Genomic DNA, 15,937 nt, shown 5'->3' with positions numbered 1-15,937 from the left:
TTGTTCATAATACACATACGAGGTGTGAGTCTAAAAGATTCTAATTTAAGTTTCATCTGAAAAATTCATCTAAGCTGCTTGGAGTTCATGGAGGTTGAGCGGGTTTTTTAAACCGCGGATAGTAAAAGAAAAACACAAGCCTTTACATTAAAAAGATGGAGACACATTGTTGTTGGAAATCCAAAAGAAGAAAAGAATCAAGAACCAACAAAAGATATAATATAAAGGAAGAACACTGACCAAATCAAAAGAGTATACAGATTATATGGTTTTTATATATATAAGCTTTACTTTTTTTTCTCCCTTACCTCGAAGAGTGTGTTATTTCGGGTTTACGGGTGATGATTTCTTCTTGAGAAGATTCCCAACTTTACCAAGTAAAGTCTTCTTCTTCTTCATCTTCTTCTCCATCACAAGCTGATCTTCTGCGATTAAACCGTTTCCGGTCTCATCGATGTTCTCTGTTGAGGTTTTATCGCTTTCATCGATTTTGCTTGAGTCTTCTTCTTCTTCTTCTTCTTGGGACTCTAGTTCTGATTTCTTGTCGGGGAAAGCTTCTTTCTTCTCGATTTGGCAACTTTCCCACATTTTGAATATAACTTCAACCGAGTCATCTTTGTCATCATCTGGAGATTCTTCTTTCTTCTCCTTCTTCTCGGTTTTCGCCTCCGGTTTTCCATTCACATCTTTCTCCTCCATACCATTGCCATTGACATCTCCATTGCTGATATGTTCTTTTGGAGCTTCGAGATCAATGGTTTGGACTTTAGGAGATTTCTCTTCTACACTTCTATGACCATTCTCAGACGAAAACTCAACCACTTTCGGTAGCAAATCATACTCTTTTTCGCTTTCACTGAGCTCGACGTTCTCCTCTTCCGCTTTCTTCTTGGCCAATATTGCTTCCTCGAGTAACTTCGATAACTCTTCGATCTTCTTCAGAGAAACATCCTCCTTTGCCCTCAAATCCTCGTTTTCGTGAATGACGTTTTGAAACTCAGTTTCTTTATCCAACAGGTTCTCTTTTAGTTTCATGCTTTCGGCTTTTGCTTCACCGAGGGTTTCCTGTAGATAAACCACCTCGTCTTCCACTTCTTTTAGACTGTCTTTTGTCTGGGCTTCTTTCTTCCAGGCTGCATCGGCTTCTTCCTCGGTTCTCTTCAGCAAATTATCCAACCTATTCATTTCTTTCCCCATCGAAGCAACTTCTTCTTCCATTTTCTTCACGTTATCCACCAAATTGGCTTCTTTCATCTCCCAATCTGTCTTTGAGCTCTCAAAATGTTTCTTGGTTTGTTCGACCGCACTAACAAGAACATCAATCTCATGTCTCGCCTCATCAAGCATATTCTCGTACTTCTCGTTCGTCGCTTTAATGACCAACTTCAAGTCTTCTATTTGTGTTTCATACTCGTGATCGCCTTGACTCATCAACTTCTCTTTCAACTCCCTTCCTTCACTCGACACTTCGTGCAACGCCGAAGCTAAACTCTCCATTGCTTTCTTACTCTTCTCCTCTTCCTCCTTTGAGCTTTCCAAGTCTGCTAAGAGCTTCTTTTTCTGTTCCAAGAGCCTTTGCACACTTAAAGAAGCATCATGCTCCTTATTTAAAGCCCGATTTTTCTCCTCCTCCACAGTTTCGAGCTCATTCTTCAAGTTCTCAACTTCTTTTTCAGTCTTGGACAATTCTTCTTCTGCATTGCCCAACCGTTGCACAGATTCCTCAAGATCCTCCTTTTGTCTAGCAATTGTCGTCTCCAACGTCATGATTTTCTCCTTAAGATCAGTGATTTCAGATTCCATGTCATGCAGTTTTTCATTGCTTCCTTCGAGTTGTTTCGTCACAGATTCCAAAGATACAGAAGCAGCTCTCTCCAACTTGTTAGCTTCTTCTAGCTGTTCCTCCAGTTCCTTGGCTTTGCTCTTCCACTCCACAGATGAGCTGTGTGCGCAAGATTCTGACATCTTCGCAGCTTCTAAGTCAATATTAAGCTTCTCGATGACCATCTCTTGTTCTTTGACCTCTGCCTCGAAACTTCTAGCTTTCTCAAGATCTCTTTTCAGAACCACAATCTCCTCTTCTAGTTTGGCAACCATTTCGCTTCCCGAAATCGCCTTCTTTTCTCGGGTTGAATCAAGCAAGGCCTTCAACCGCGTCAACTCCGAAGACAAGATCTCAACTTTCTCTGCATGAATCTCAGCCGTCTTACTAGAATCATCTGCTTGGCTCAAGGCCTTGCTCTTGGCTTCATTGGCCGCGGCCAATGCTTCGTTGAGTTTCTGAAGCTCCTGCGTAGCCGAAAGAAGAGCAGCAGAGTCTGAAGCTTGCTGCTTCTTGACATCCTCGAGCTCTTTCTTCAACTCTTCTTCTTTCTTCTGAACTGCCTCGATCCCTGCTTCAACAGCCTGGAATTTCTCAATCTCGGAATTCTCCTCGACGTTTTTCTGAGCTTTCAAAGCATCATCCAGCTTCCCAGTTGCTTCTTCAGCTTCTTTCTTGGCTTCTTTGAGCTCATCGAGTGCTTTAGCTTTTTCCTTCTCCAATGAAGATATCCGTTCATTAGCTTTCTTCAGATCTTCCTTGACTTGAGTCAGTGTCAACCGGGTCTGCGGTTCTGCTCCTTTTGCTGCTACTACCCGCGCTTGGGTTTTCTGCAAACCATTAGAAAAACGTCAACTTTCATGTTAAAGAACATTGCGTGTCGAAGCAACTCCAAACATAAAACCACAGACAATTACCCTGAAACACATGAAAAATGTATGTATGCATGTTTCATACAGTGACTATTTACTTGAATCTAAAAGAGAACTTTAGTAACCATTTCGATACTTACTTCAGGTGGAGTTGGAACCTTTGGTGATCGTCTCTCAACAGAAGGCTTTGAATTTGGGGAAGAACGATCAAGTGGAAGCCGAGAATTTGGAGTCGGTGACGGAGAATTAGTCTCAGATTTATTCACTGCCCTAGTCAATTTCGTTACTCTTGGAGATGGTTTTCCGGGAGTGGTTTCAGATAAACTAGTCCTGTTTCCACAACAACAACAACAACAAAAAGCAAACGGAAACAAACTAATCAGAAGATTTGAAATCGCCGACGAGAATGGATGATAATTAATTAGATCTATCTCGATCATTGAAATATTATTTCTCAAAATAGTAACTTTCAAATTTTTTGAAACAGGGATACCAGATCAGATCTGACTAAAAATAATCCGCAAAGAAATAGGATAAAACTAAAACAGAGTGAAACTGAGTAAAAGACTCTTACTTAGTCTTCGAAGCCATAGCCACCGTCGCCGACACTGCCGCGCTCAATTTGAAGAAGATGAAGTTGATCGATTACAAAATAATGGTGAATTTCAGAAATCCGAGCACGCAAACTCGAGATTTTGTTGCTGAAAATGAGACTCAGTTTTCGGATTCAGATCAAGAGAAAGAGAGAGAGAGAGAAAAAATGATTCGAGTATAGGTGGTTTTTAAGGAAAGAGAGGATCGAACAAACCCAGAAGAATGATAGAAGCAGAGGTGTGGCTGTCTCCAGAGTGGCCACACTCCAAAAAAAGCCAAAGAGAAAAATGGTAATTATTCCAAATTAATTATAACAAAATTAAGGAAACTCTCGGATTCTCCTACCGATCATTCCGATTAGTGTATCCCAAAAAAAAATAACCAACCACTAATGATTATTTTATTAAGATTAATTAATAAAATAGAAAGAAATTAAGAACGTGAAGGTTGGTAAAATGGCGAAAATGGCCCCGGCTGTTCTTTAGTCCAATCAAACAGACAGCGAACAACCATCACTGTTGTGACTTGTCCATCTATCATTGCGGCTGCAAATATCAACGGCTGTAATCGTCGGTGATCTTTTTTTTTTTCTTCTTTTTTGTCAACGTTCGGCGATTCTTATTTATTATTGAGTGTTCACAAACTGAAATATAACAATTTCGTCAAAAGAAAATAATAAATTCAGAGAACATGAATATTTGCTACACAAACTTGCATACAATTCACTAATTTAAATATTCCATACACTAAAAAAGAAAGTTCATCAATCATCATTCCAAAGAAACCATTATTGTCACCATCTTTTACTGAAAAAATCTATACATTGGTCTTTATTTCTTCTTTTAGGAATGCAAAAGCAATATGGGCATGTGACATTGGTAAATAATAACACATGAGATTAGGTTATGCCTTTTCTGCCAAAAGCAAGAATCATGAGATCTATATATGCAAATGAAACATTATATTAAAGCAAATCTGGTATTGATACGGCAACTCCCGAGTATACGCTTGAGGTTTCGAATGGTTTTCTAGTAGTTAAATCAACATGAATCAGTTTCAAATTTTATTAAGTGTTCAAAATGTTGTCAACCAGACAGAACCATGTTTGCTTTGCTTTTATGTGCCATTGTAACTATAATGATCATTTCATTAACTTGTAAACAATAATCAATTTCCTTTTTTCCAACTGAAAAACTCTCATAAACTAGAAGAAACACAAACAATGTACATGGCAGATACAAATCCAAAGACTAATGTGAAACTTTTTTGTTATTCCAAAAACAAAACATACAAACAAGAAACACCTAAGAATTTCTATAATTCTCAGATCCTTCATTGAGCAGTGCAAAGACATTGATTCCGGTTCTTGAAACCTGTCTTGAATAATGGTGAGAAAGTTTATAATTCTTGTAAATAAACATCATTCCTCATGTGTCTTCTGGTTTTCAAACGTGTCAGAGAGTTCAATGTTTCTGAGATCGCGGAGATGTTGCAATATATCTTGAAGAAGATTCGAACCTTTGTCATCTTTCTTCTCTGAGCTCATACAGTTATTCAGAAACTCTCCATCTGTTTCCAGGACCTGCAACCTCTCATAGACACTATCAACTTGTTTAATTATCTCTAGCTTCTCTTTTTCTGAACCAAAGTTCTTTTCAACGGATTCTGATTGTTCTTCATACCCGTCTTCTGATTCGTTCTCAGCTGCGTCTAGAAGAGGAAGCAAACTCTTTGCCATTGATGCCATTGTTAGTCCTCCATGTTCATAACTATTTCTGAATTCTCCTGGAAATTTTGAATCCTCTGCAGATTCATTGTCCTGCATTGTTAATAGTCTGTCCTCTAACACCTTAAGCTGATCCAAGATCACTAACCTCTCTTCCTCAAACTCTGATAAAGATTCATCGAGCATGCCCATATGTTTCACGCAATCCAATGTTATCTTCTCCAAATCCACATCCGTCTCAGAAAAATTATCCTCTTCTCCATTCTCCTCCTTTTTATCATCATCATCATCATCAGCCTCGCAATTCGAAGTTGTGATTCTGTTCTTCTCATACTCCAAAACCTTCTCTCGGTAAACTTCAAGCTCTCTCCGGAGTTCTTCCTTCTCTTTCTCTCGTTTAACCATCAAATGATTCAACAGCTGCAGTGCTTCTTGATCATACTCGGCTTGTTCCTCCATCATTCTCTGATACTGCAACGCCTCCATCTGAACTTTCGCTTTCTCTTCTTGTAGCCTCGTGATCATCGCCATTGTCTGGTTAGCTGCTATCGCAGACGCGCTTCTTTCTTCTTCCAGCTCTGCATATAAACCTCTCAGTGCTTCTTGTTCTGCTCTCACAGTGTCTCTAAGCCGTTCAATAGTTCTTAAAGGATCTCCACCGTCCATCTCACTCACTACTACGCTCCCATCTCTTGACTCTTCAGCAGTTACATAATACTCATTTTCGGAAAGATTAAGAAGTTTCTTGTGCAATAAAGTATTGCCTGAAGTTGAAGTTTCCGGAAAAAACTCAGTCTTTTCTTCTTCTTCTTCTCCTTTTTCTTCATTTTGGCTACCTGTAAAAGAAAAAAAATTCCATTTAGGCTCGCTTCACATATTACAAAACCAAACCAAAGATGCATACATATATGCACAAGACCTGTTAGAAGAGGATCAAATCCAACAGAGAGATTTTCGATGACAAAAGCTTCATTCTTGCTCTCAAATTGATCATCTAAAAAATCTGCTCTTTCTGTTTCTTCTTCATCTTCTTCCACACGCCCTGTGTTTAATCACAACTGAGGAATATTTAAAAGCCATGAAACAAACAGAAACATATTTTCAGAATTTTGGGTTTGTGTTCTCACTCTACCTGAAACTTTATCTTCCCCATCTGTAGCAATATTATTGCCTGTGTCATCATTCCTTTGTTCATCCTCTGAAACTCTTGATTTAGCTTCAGGGATTTCTTCTTCGTTCCCGAGAAAATTCTTGCTGTTGTTGGATCTTAACCCATCTTCCTCAGACACTTCTCTCAGACTTAAACCATAGCTCTCGGCATCTGAAATCACTTCACCATTTTGCTGCTGCTCATGTGTCTTTCTTTCTTCTTCCTCTTCTTCTGCTTTCTTCCTGAAGAACCCTAGGGGATAGGATTCTCTATCTATCTCGAAACCATCTCCAATTTTGTCATCGTCGATCATCTCAAAGATCAGTCCACCGTTTTCTCTGTCACCCAGAGTTCTCCCCCAAATCGATGACTTGATAAGCAAGTAATTAGGGTAGGGTTTTTCTGCCAAGCTCTTCTGGCAACATGTGCAAAACCCTAAACCAATGTTGCTTCGCACTTCGCGATCTGAGCAATCCGAGCACAAGCTCACCGATTCGGATAAATTCCCGTGAGTTTTGCAAAAACTGAGACTTGCGAGCTCTGCGACGTGGTTTTTGCATATAAGCTCTCTGTAAGTGAATCTCTTTTCTGGGTTTCGCTCGAAGATTCGATCTAGATTCAGACAGAGAAGGCATACTTGCTTAAGGCCGAAGAAAGACGCGAATCTCACGATGAAGTGAATGAAAAGGGAATTGAGGAAGATAAAGAACATGAGAAGCCATTCAAGGAATGAGTAGACCAAGATTACTGTAATTCTATTTGTGTTTCTGCTTAGCTTCGTCGCGAAACTGTTGGCCGCCATTGATTTTGGCTCCTCTGCTTCCTTCACTTCGCTGAGACTGAGAGCAGAGAAGAGAGAAAGAGAGAGAAAAAAGTGGAGGAGAGAGAAGAGAATGATGTTGTCGGGTAACATGCGCAAACCACGCTGTATTTGTCTAGTTTAAATTGGTTTACACCTGAACCGGAACTAAGAACCTAACCGAAATAAATTTTCAAAGCTAAACCTCGGTTTTTGGAAGTAAGTAACCTTTCATTCAGAAGTTAATGGAGGTGGAGTAATTTTCCGGAACAGAGTAATAATGTGTTTCGTATATTACAGCCTTTTTCATTAATCCTTGTTTTGGTGACTTCCTTTGCGTATTATGTTAGAGACTTGGTTCATGTATTGTTATCATTTTATGTGAATAAAGAGTTTTTTTTCCTCAGAAAATTGGAGAGAGAAACTGTCGAGGCAAAAAAGGGAGCGTGATGATGATGAATATTTGGCTGTCAAAAGAAACATAAGAAAGGAAAAGAGAAAAGGATCGTTAAAGTGAGCGAATTTCTAATTTGCTTCTTTTGCTTTTAGGTACGGGTTATTTTTAATTTACTATTTTTTCAGCCATTAGCCTTTTAATACTTTCTTTCTCCAAATGAAACTGCATTGCACCAAACCAAATTTTCATCGAAAACCAAAAACCGAACCACCCTACAAATCTGCAAAAGTAAATACGTAATTTAAACACTGATTATCAATTTATCAATCCCTAATTTTTTATGGTAAACAAGAACTTAAAAAAAAAACACACACAAGGCCACAAACAATGAATATTCTGACTACTAAAGTACACATATCTTGCTCACTTGGTGAGGATATAAAATAATAATAAATACAGTTGTGGCATAATTTTACAAATATATAAATATCCACTTTTGCTTGAAAACTGTTCATGCTTTAAAAGGCGATTTATGGACCCGACTGTAGGACACTGATAACAAAAGTTGACAATTGATTCTCTTTTAATACATTTTTGTGGGGAAGCTCAAACTAAATTTTGGGGTCCCCTAAAAAAAGAGAAATTATTGGACTAATGATCACAATCAAATCGATATCTGATGGTTAATGGGCTGATATGGGCCAGGCGGACCGCGAGGACAAAATAATTTACCTGTGAGGCTGTGAATTTACTGAGACACTAAAGAAGTGGACTTGAGAAAATCAAGCCTAGCTTTGGTCAGCTTTATCTTCTCTTCTGCTTCTTCTGCTTTCTCCTTTACACCTCTCACCACATCTTCTGGAGCTTTCTCCACAAACTACATATATTCGCGTTTCGAGATTGTGTAAAAAACTAATTATATAAGCTTATCGAAAACAAAATTGAACAAGTATTTAATGGTAATGGTACCTTTGGTGAATTAAGGCGCGTTATAAGAGCGTCGTATTCCGTTTGCATCTTGGAGAGACGTTTGGAGATGCGTTGGACTTCAGAAGATATATCAACCATGGCTGCAAGAGGTAGATATGCCTCTAAACCTTCACTGGCTACAAGGTGGACTGAGAGATTTGCATCACCTAAAGGACCACCCATGAAGAGTTTTTTTTGTGATCACGAGTTGAAGGGGAATCCGCGAAAATGTAAGTAACTGAGATACGATGCAAATGAAGTAAAGAGGAGAGTAAAGTGGGTTAGAGATTTTTATACCAGGAGGGGCGTTGGTAAATTGGACTTTGTTTAAGTCAAGCCTTGATAGAAGAGCTAACACCTCCTTTTCTTTCTGCACAGAGACAAGACACAGCTTTTAATAAGGAATAAACAAGGCAAATCAATAAACCTTATTCATAAGAATGTCCTGCTACCGAAAAGGCAAAAGTTACTGACCGAAATATATTCAACAACCTCTGCACTTCCAACAACTGAGGCAGATATCCGCTTTACCGGTTCTACTGAATATTCTGCTCGTACATTTCGAATTGCTCTAGTCTGTGATTTGACAGGCAAGATGTAAACATTTTCTGAACTTCTAATATTATTAACACAAAATCCTTTATGGTTCTGTTGGAGGTTTGCAGTTATTTATTATAAAGGCAAAAATTCATACTGACCAGGGCTTGTAAATTCTCAAATCTTTTTATTGATTCCACATTCCTTGGAAGTGAATTTTGTGGCCATGGAGACACAATGAGCGCTTCTTTTCTGTAGGGAAGTGCCTGCAAATACAAATGCAATCAGAATATGGTTTCGTAAAAGCTGAAATCATTTTTTGGTTGCAGTATCAAAGTAATCAACCACATTTGACTAAGTTTTGGCTCTTTGTACATCATATTAAAAAAAAAAGCTTATGCATGCATTGATAAAAAAAAATACAATGAGCACACTAAGACTCTAAGGTAAAAGGAAAATCATGCCGGTTGCAGTTAGCCTAGTAAATGGTGAAGGGTTATTAAATGTAGAAATGAAAAACACAAAAAGCTGAACTGAGAGCATGTTACCTGCCATAGATCCTCGGTTACAAACGGCATAAATGGATGCAACAGCTTAAGTATATTCTCAAAGACATATAACAGAACTGCCTGAGAAACTAGAGAAACTGAATTGCCTCCAGATCCATACAGTCGAGACTTGCTGGCTTCAATATACCTAATGCGTAGAGAGTAAGACTAGTCTGTCAGTTAAGTCCGAAACATGTATTGGTTGTTAAGAGTTCAGGTGGAGATACCAATCAGCAAAGTCACTCCAAAAGAAATCATATGTTTCTCTTCCTACATCCCCAAAGAACAACTTCTCATAGCTTGATGTGACGGAATCGGTGAGAATATGGAGTTTTGATACCTGAAAATAACACAAAAGGAATATAAGGTGGTAGGGAGATTAATACTATTTGATAACTTCAGGGTTAATATATTATACCGCCCAACATTCGGGTAAGGGTAAACTGAGAAGGGTTTCCTCTTTGTCAAACTGAAAATAAAGAAGAAAGAATGTTAGACAAACTTTGTCATAGAACATTGTGAAATTTCACAACAAATCGAGGGTAAGAGGGAAGCAGTGATTTATGCAACCTAATCACCCTACGGTAGCTTATCACTTCTGATGCGATTCTACAACTGTTTTAAGTTATGGCATAAGTTAAGCAGAAGGAGACACTCCATGAAAGAGGTCTCATATATTTAATGCGACCTCCATTTTTCTGAGACTTTTACGGTCCATGAACCCATCTTGACACAAAGATAGTTTAAACATTTTTTAAATGACTTTAGACTTTACATGACACTTAGTCTGTCACTAAAAGGACAAAGGGATACCACATTTCTCTTATACTTTCTAGTGCAGATTTAAAAGCAAGCAAACCTTGAGGGCCAGCAAATTCTCCCAAGCAGATGTATCGCTTAGACTAGGCAGACTTTGCAGCACGAACTTTCCAGCATTCCATAGTTTGTTGGTGAATGCTTTATTTGCAGTTAACCTCTCAGTAGATAAGTTCAGATCCTAATAAAAAGGTAGTGGAGAAAATATAGAAAGGAAATTAGACATAAACACAACATCTTAATGTAAGCCTTACCAGAATATAAAAAGGTTCAACTGCACTAGAGATCAAACCTGACCAGCAGTTCCTAGTGCAATCGTAAATCTCAGAGCATCGGTGCCAAAATCTTTGATTGTGTCAAGCGGATCAATGACATTCCCAAGAGTTTTTGACATTTTTCTCCCCTGAAAATTCCAAATAATCTTGTTAACTACATGGAGATTTACCGAACGATAATACTAGTTTCACTGTAAATAGTAATCCTTGAGGTAACTTAACATTTAATAGCATAAAGGGAGAAGTGAGAGAATGATATGAAAAACCTCGACGATCAAAACGTAAGTATTTCATCTCGTGCCAAATAAAAAAACACATTGATCACAACAGGCAAAAAGTCTAAACTTACTTGAGCGTCCCGTATAAGTCCGTGAAGGTAGACATGAGAAAATGGAACGGTCCCTGTAAATTCTATTCCCATCATAACCATTCTTGCTACCCAAAAAAATAGTATGTCATGCCTGTCCAAACAAAAGGATAATAGTTATTTGAAGGAAGTAATGGAAATTTCAAAGAACCGAACTGCAACAATAGCGCATTTTCTTAATTTAAGACATCAGTTCTTGGTAACAGAAACATTCTGTTGGTCCTAAAAGTTTTCCTTACTAGTGACGGGTCTAGCATTAACGTTAGCCCTGATAGTAGCAGCCAATGTTTTCCTGATCGACAAGAAAGAAAGGAATATACCCTGTTTCTAACATATTTGTAGGGTAGAAGTTATTGAAATCCTTTGCTGATACATCAGGCCAGCCAAGAGTGCTGAATGGCCACAATGAGCTGCAGAAGAAACAACATCTTAGCTAAATTATGTAGGAAGTTTTTGAAAAATCAGGAAGATATGTTCAGCGGCATATGTTCGTTTAATGATAAGCACTAATTCACTGTGTCTATTCCGAAGGAACTAAAATTTTCACATGATTACATCAGAGACTATTCCTATAACAATGACGCATAGAAGAAAAATCATCTAGACACAAACCTAGAAAACCAGGTGTCAAGAACATCTGGATCCTGATATATTTCAACATCTTTTCCATATTTCTCATGGGCTTTCTCAAGGGCTTCTTCAGCATTTTTGGCAACTATGTAGTCCTCCTCGCAATCCTTTCCCACCACATACCAAACTGGTATGCGATGGCCCCACCACAGCTGCCGGCTTATGCACCAATCCTTAATATTTGTCAGCCAGTGATTGTATATCTGCAGTGGCAACAGGAAATATAAGCAAAAGCAGAAGTGTGCAGTGTAAACAGTCAAAAATCGAAACCTTGCAATGAAGTGAATTTGCCAAACTGACAGAAGAAAAAAACAGAGACCAGCTCAGCAACTAATAACACATAACCAGTCGCTTGTTATACCTTCTCGAATCTCTCAGGTATGATGGTAAGTTCGTTTTTTTCAACAGCAAGAAGAGCCTTCTCAGCTAAAGGCTCCATGTGGACAAACCATTGTTTGCTTACAAGTGGCTCAATAACCTAACGCCAGTTAAACCATATGATAAAATATATGAACTTTCAAAGAACTAGAAAAATTGATATTGGATCAGCAGAAAAATACTTCTCCACCACGCTGAGATCTTGGAACTCGTAAAGTATGAGGCTCCTTTTTAACAGCTAAACCTGTCTCCTCAAGATCTGCCCATAGTTTTTCTCTCACCTCAAACCGGTCAAGGCCACTGAAGATACGATGTATGTTAGCACTCCATGGACGTTAAAATGTGACCTAAAGGTCTTCCAATTCATAATATTGAAACTAATGCAGCTAAAATATAAGTTCAAAACAAAAGGTTACCAAAACAAGCCAGCAACGTCATTTAGTGTTGCATCCTTGTTCATCACATTCAGAATGGGGAGACCTAGCTTCCTTGCAAGAAGATAATCGTTGTGATCATGCCCAGGACTTATCTTCAGAACACCAGTCCCAAAATCCTTATCAACATACTGCCACGGTACACAACAATATTGATGAGAATTGCATGAAGAAACAGCAAAGAAAAAACAATGAGGTAACTTCAGTTGCTTGCTTCTGAGTAACTAGAACTTCGAACTTCAAAAAAAAAAAAAGTAACTAGAACTTCGAAGTTTTCCAGCAAAAAACTGATGAGAGTCAGAGAAGAAAACCAGGGCAGTTTTTGTGTTGAATTTAGAAATATATATTTGATCCTAAAATACATAGCAAAGAGTTAGGCAGTAGATCTGAGTTCACCTTATCGGATATAATAGGGACATGACGGCCATATGTCATAGGTACAATTGCTGTCTGACCAACATACTTAGAATAACGATCATCCTGCCAGATGCCAAATATATTTCACAACATTAATGCGTCAACGATGCCCGAGAAAAAGAACTTTTTATTAAAAAAAAAATCAGAAAAAGATCTACATTCACATGAGGTCCAATAAAAGCTATCATCTTCTTTGTAGATTACATCTGCTTACCTAGTTAACTTTAATTGGACGAGCAACTCGACAAACTACCTGGTCTACATTTTCAATTTCAATTTATTTTAAAGTAGAAGAAATAAATATACATGGAAAACTTCAGAAGGATGAAGAAAAGAAAATGTGTTATAATTCCTCCCTAATATAGAACTCGCTTCTAAGTTCGTTAACTGAGCTCCGCGCATTAACGAAAGAGACCAAAATATGAAAACACGTGAAACAGACTTTGATAGTGCCTTCTGTCATTCCCTATATCCTATTAGCAAAGGAAACATATAGTGATATCGCCACCTACCTCAGGATGCACGGCAATGGCCACATCACCAAATATTGTCTCTGGACGAGTCGTTGCTATAGTAAGAAAATCAGGACTACACAAGGAGAAATCAAATTAGCCATTTCCATAGAGTGTAGAAATTGATGGTTAACTAAAGCTGAACACTTACGGGCCCAAAGTTGTGTTCCACAAGTTTTAATGATCATACCACATAATCTATAGACTCGGTAGATACACTTTCCAAACCCTACCATGCTTCTATGAATTCTTGAAGAGCGGAAAATAATCAAACTGAAGAAAGAAGAAAAGGAAAAGTAAAGGCAGTACTGGTAGTTAAACGGTACCTTCCAGCTACACGGTATTTAATATGGTATAGAAATCCAGGTTCCTCCGAATATTCTACTTCCTGGTAAGAACAAGACACAGTCACTTCTAGAAGGAAAAAAAAAAGTAACCAATCAGCAGAGTGTGAGATAAGATACATCACATACCAAGTCTGAAACAGCAGTCTGTAAATTAGGGGACCAGTTGACCATGTAAGACCCTGGAAAAATATTATGCCAAAATCATAGAACTTTGTATGAGTACACCACATCACTACTTACAGCCACGACAACCAAAACCAAAATATCTAATAGCTTACCTTGATATATCAACCCCTTGTCATGAAGCTTCACAAAAGCCTCGATCACAGCTCCTACAAATTTGGCGTAAAAGAGAATCAAAGAGTATACAAAATGGATTCAAAATGTAAGTATATAAGAGCAAGGAGTAACTTTAAGAACCACCAAGAAAGTGCATAATATATTACTTGCCGAAATTTGTGGGTTCTAAAATACCACTTAAAATCATATAAATTCAGCTTGGAGCACCACCTAAAATTTGCTTTAAGCACCACCATTTAGAAGATACGGAAACTATAGAAAGACGCCTTACGACTCAATTGCTCATCAAGAGTGAAGCGCTCTCTACTCCAATCACAAGAAGCACCCAATCTCTTAATCTGATTTGTGATGGTTCCGCCATACCTGAGAAAAACCACACAAACTATTATTCCAGACTTAGAAATAGAGTATAATACAAGTTATACAACTATCTTTGAAACAGATGGTTTGAAGTAAGTAACTGCAGTGATTAGATAGCATACTTCTCCTTCCATTCCCAGACTCTTTTGGTAAACTCGTCTCTACCTAACTCGACTCTCTTAATGCCTTCTGATGCTAGCATCTTTTCAACGACCAACTGTAAGGAAATATAGTAGCTTAAGTAATATATTTCAGAAACATTCACCAAACAATGCAAATATTATCCATACAATACATAGTCTACAAGAAAAAGACTTTTTAATAAAGCAAATGTGGGAGATTGGTATAGGAACGAGAGCAATGTAGTGTGAAGAAGCAGGATAGATAAATCAAAGCGAGCACAAAACAACACGCAAACACTAATAGTAATACCATGCAAAACTTGAAATTTGAACGGGGAAATGAACCTGAGTGGCAATACCAGCATGATCGGTCCCGGGAAGCCAAAGTGTTGGCCTCCCTCTCATTCTATTGTATCGAACCATGATATCCTGTAAAAAAAAACAAAAAAATAAGTGATGAGAATAGCAGAAACATAACCTAGCACAGCGAATCCAAAAAAAAAAAAAACGGCATTACTAAATAATCCACCATGCAAACCAACTTAAAGTGCCTAACAAACTGCAGAGCACATATATCTAAAAAATTAAGCAACATAAGAGCTAAAGCTACACGAACAAACTAAGAAACTTAAACGGATATAGGAACATAAAAATGAATACCCAATGACTGTCAATTATCTCAAAATCGATTCCACAACCTCAAGAGTCACAAACATTGCATGGCCCATGTGCAGAGAACCAGTAACATTAGGAGGTGGCATTGGTATCACAAAAGGGCTGCCTCCCTGCTCGAAACTTGGTTTGAAGTACCCCTGCGACTCCCACCTAAAATGCCCAAAATCCATGTATCATCAGAAAGATCACAAATTCCATGTTCCCATAAAACGTGCTGTTATTATTTACATTTCGATATCCAAACGTATAACAGCAGAAAGTTTACCATTTGTATATTTTCTCCTCCGAGGCAAAATCAAAGGTCTTGGATGTCTCAGGAGAAGTGAAGACACTATTTCCTGACGCAGAAACTGAAGAGAAAAGCGGAATTCGAATTTAATTTTACTGAAATCATAAGGGAAGTTCAAGTAGAGCACAACACGATTGCTTATCATGACGATCATTTTGTTGCGCATCAATACATAAATTTCGAGAATCTCGTAGTTAAATATCAAGTAGGGGTAATTCTAACACGCCGTATATGAAGAACAAACTTATAACCACTCTAGCTCTAGAAACAAAGATAAGCAGCAAAAGCGATAGGAAACAGATTTCGACTTTCGAGGCGACCAAGCGGGAGATAGAATGGAGAAGAACGTACCAGAAAAAGAAAATCTAGGTTGCGAGAAACATGAACCCAAGCGGGAGTGAGAAATTAATCGACGGCGTCGGTGAGTGAAGAAGAGAGTGTTGAGGCGGTGAGGACAGCAGGGAGACAAAAGCGTAGTAGTAGAAGTCGTGGGTAGAGAGAAAGACGTTTGGAGAATCATGGCAGATTCTGAAAGAAATGCCTACAGATTCCCGAGAAAATCTGGGGCGAGCAAAATTTTGAAATTCCCAGAAGATAAGCC

General features: G+C 38.2%; 3 protein-coding genes across 5 annotated transcripts; all 3 read right to left on the bottom strand.

Moving 5' to 3' along the window:
• Positions 1-122: 122 nt before the first annotated feature.
• Positions 123-3,536, bottom strand: LOC18018806 (WEB family protein At5g16730, chloroplastic). The gene is made up of 3 exons (XM_006400151.2): positions 3,269-3,536; positions 2,835-3,024; positions 123-2,652 (listed from the first exon to the last, which is right to left on the bottom strand). The coding sequence occupies exons 1-3, from the start codon at positions 3,283-3,285 to the stop codon at positions 322-324; spliced, it is 2,538 nt and encodes an 845-aa protein (XP_006400214.1). The 5' UTR covers positions 3,286-3,536; the 3' UTR covers positions 123-321.
• A 928-nt stretch (positions 3,537-4,464) lies between these two features.
• On the bottom strand, positions 4,465-6,994 carry LOC18018805 (myosin-binding protein 3). The gene is made up of 3 exons (XM_006400150.2): positions 6,147-6,994; positions 5,934-6,056; positions 4,465-5,850 (listed from the first exon to the last, which is right to left on the bottom strand). The coding sequence occupies exons 1-3, from the start codon at positions 6,964-6,966 to the stop codon at positions 4,709-4,711; spliced, it is 2,085 nt and encodes a 694-aa protein (XP_006400213.1). The 5' UTR covers positions 6,967-6,994; the 3' UTR covers positions 4,465-4,708.
• Positions 6,995-7,854: 860 nt separating this feature from the next.
• On the bottom strand, positions 7,855-15,933 carry LOC18018804 (valine--tRNA ligase, chloroplastic/mitochondrial 2). 3 transcript variants are annotated; one of them, XM_006400149.2, is made up of 27 exons: positions 15,688-15,933; positions 15,313-15,397; positions 15,071-15,197; positions 14,718-14,801; positions 14,373-14,467; positions 14,162-14,253; positions 13,869-13,922; positions 13,717-13,769; positions 13,570-13,631; positions 13,244-13,319; positions 12,711-12,794; positions 12,297-12,445; positions 12,063-12,180; positions 11,864-11,980; positions 11,485-11,705; positions 11,193-11,282; positions 10,855-10,966; positions 10,523-10,633; positions 10,274-10,411; positions 9,833-9,883; positions 9,642-9,754; positions 9,415-9,562; positions 9,028-9,132; positions 8,804-8,905; positions 8,627-8,699; positions 8,330-8,496; positions 7,855-8,237 (listed from the first exon to the last, which is right to left on the bottom strand). In XM_006400149.2, the coding sequence occupies exons 1-27, from the start codon at positions 15,854-15,856 to the stop codon at positions 8,109-8,111; spliced, it is 2,925 nt and encodes a 974-aa protein (XP_006400212.1). In that variant the 5' UTR covers positions 15,857-15,933; the 3' UTR covers positions 7,855-8,108. The 3 variants fall into 3 exon arrangements, with proteins under 3 accessions (XP_006400212.1, XP_024011602.1, XP_024011603.1); XM_024155834.1 differs by having other exon boundaries at positions 15,033-15,197; positions 15,688-15,738; XM_024155835.1 differs by lacking the exons at positions 15,071-15,197; positions 15,313-15,397; positions 15,688-15,933 and having other exon boundaries at positions 14,732-14,803.
• Between the last annotated feature and the right edge of the window lie 4 nt (positions 15,934-15,937).

Source organism: Eutrema salsugineum, unplaced genomic scaffold (genome assembly GCF_000478725.1).
Source record: "Eutrema salsugineum unplaced genomic scaffold, Eutsalg1_0 scaffold_2, whole genome shotgun sequence".
NCBI lineage: Eukaryota > Viridiplantae > Streptophyta > Magnoliopsida > Brassicales > Brassicaceae > Eutrema > Eutrema salsugineum.
Note: the sequence above shows the minus strand (reverse complement) of the source record. Positions and strands in the feature narration are given on the sequence as shown.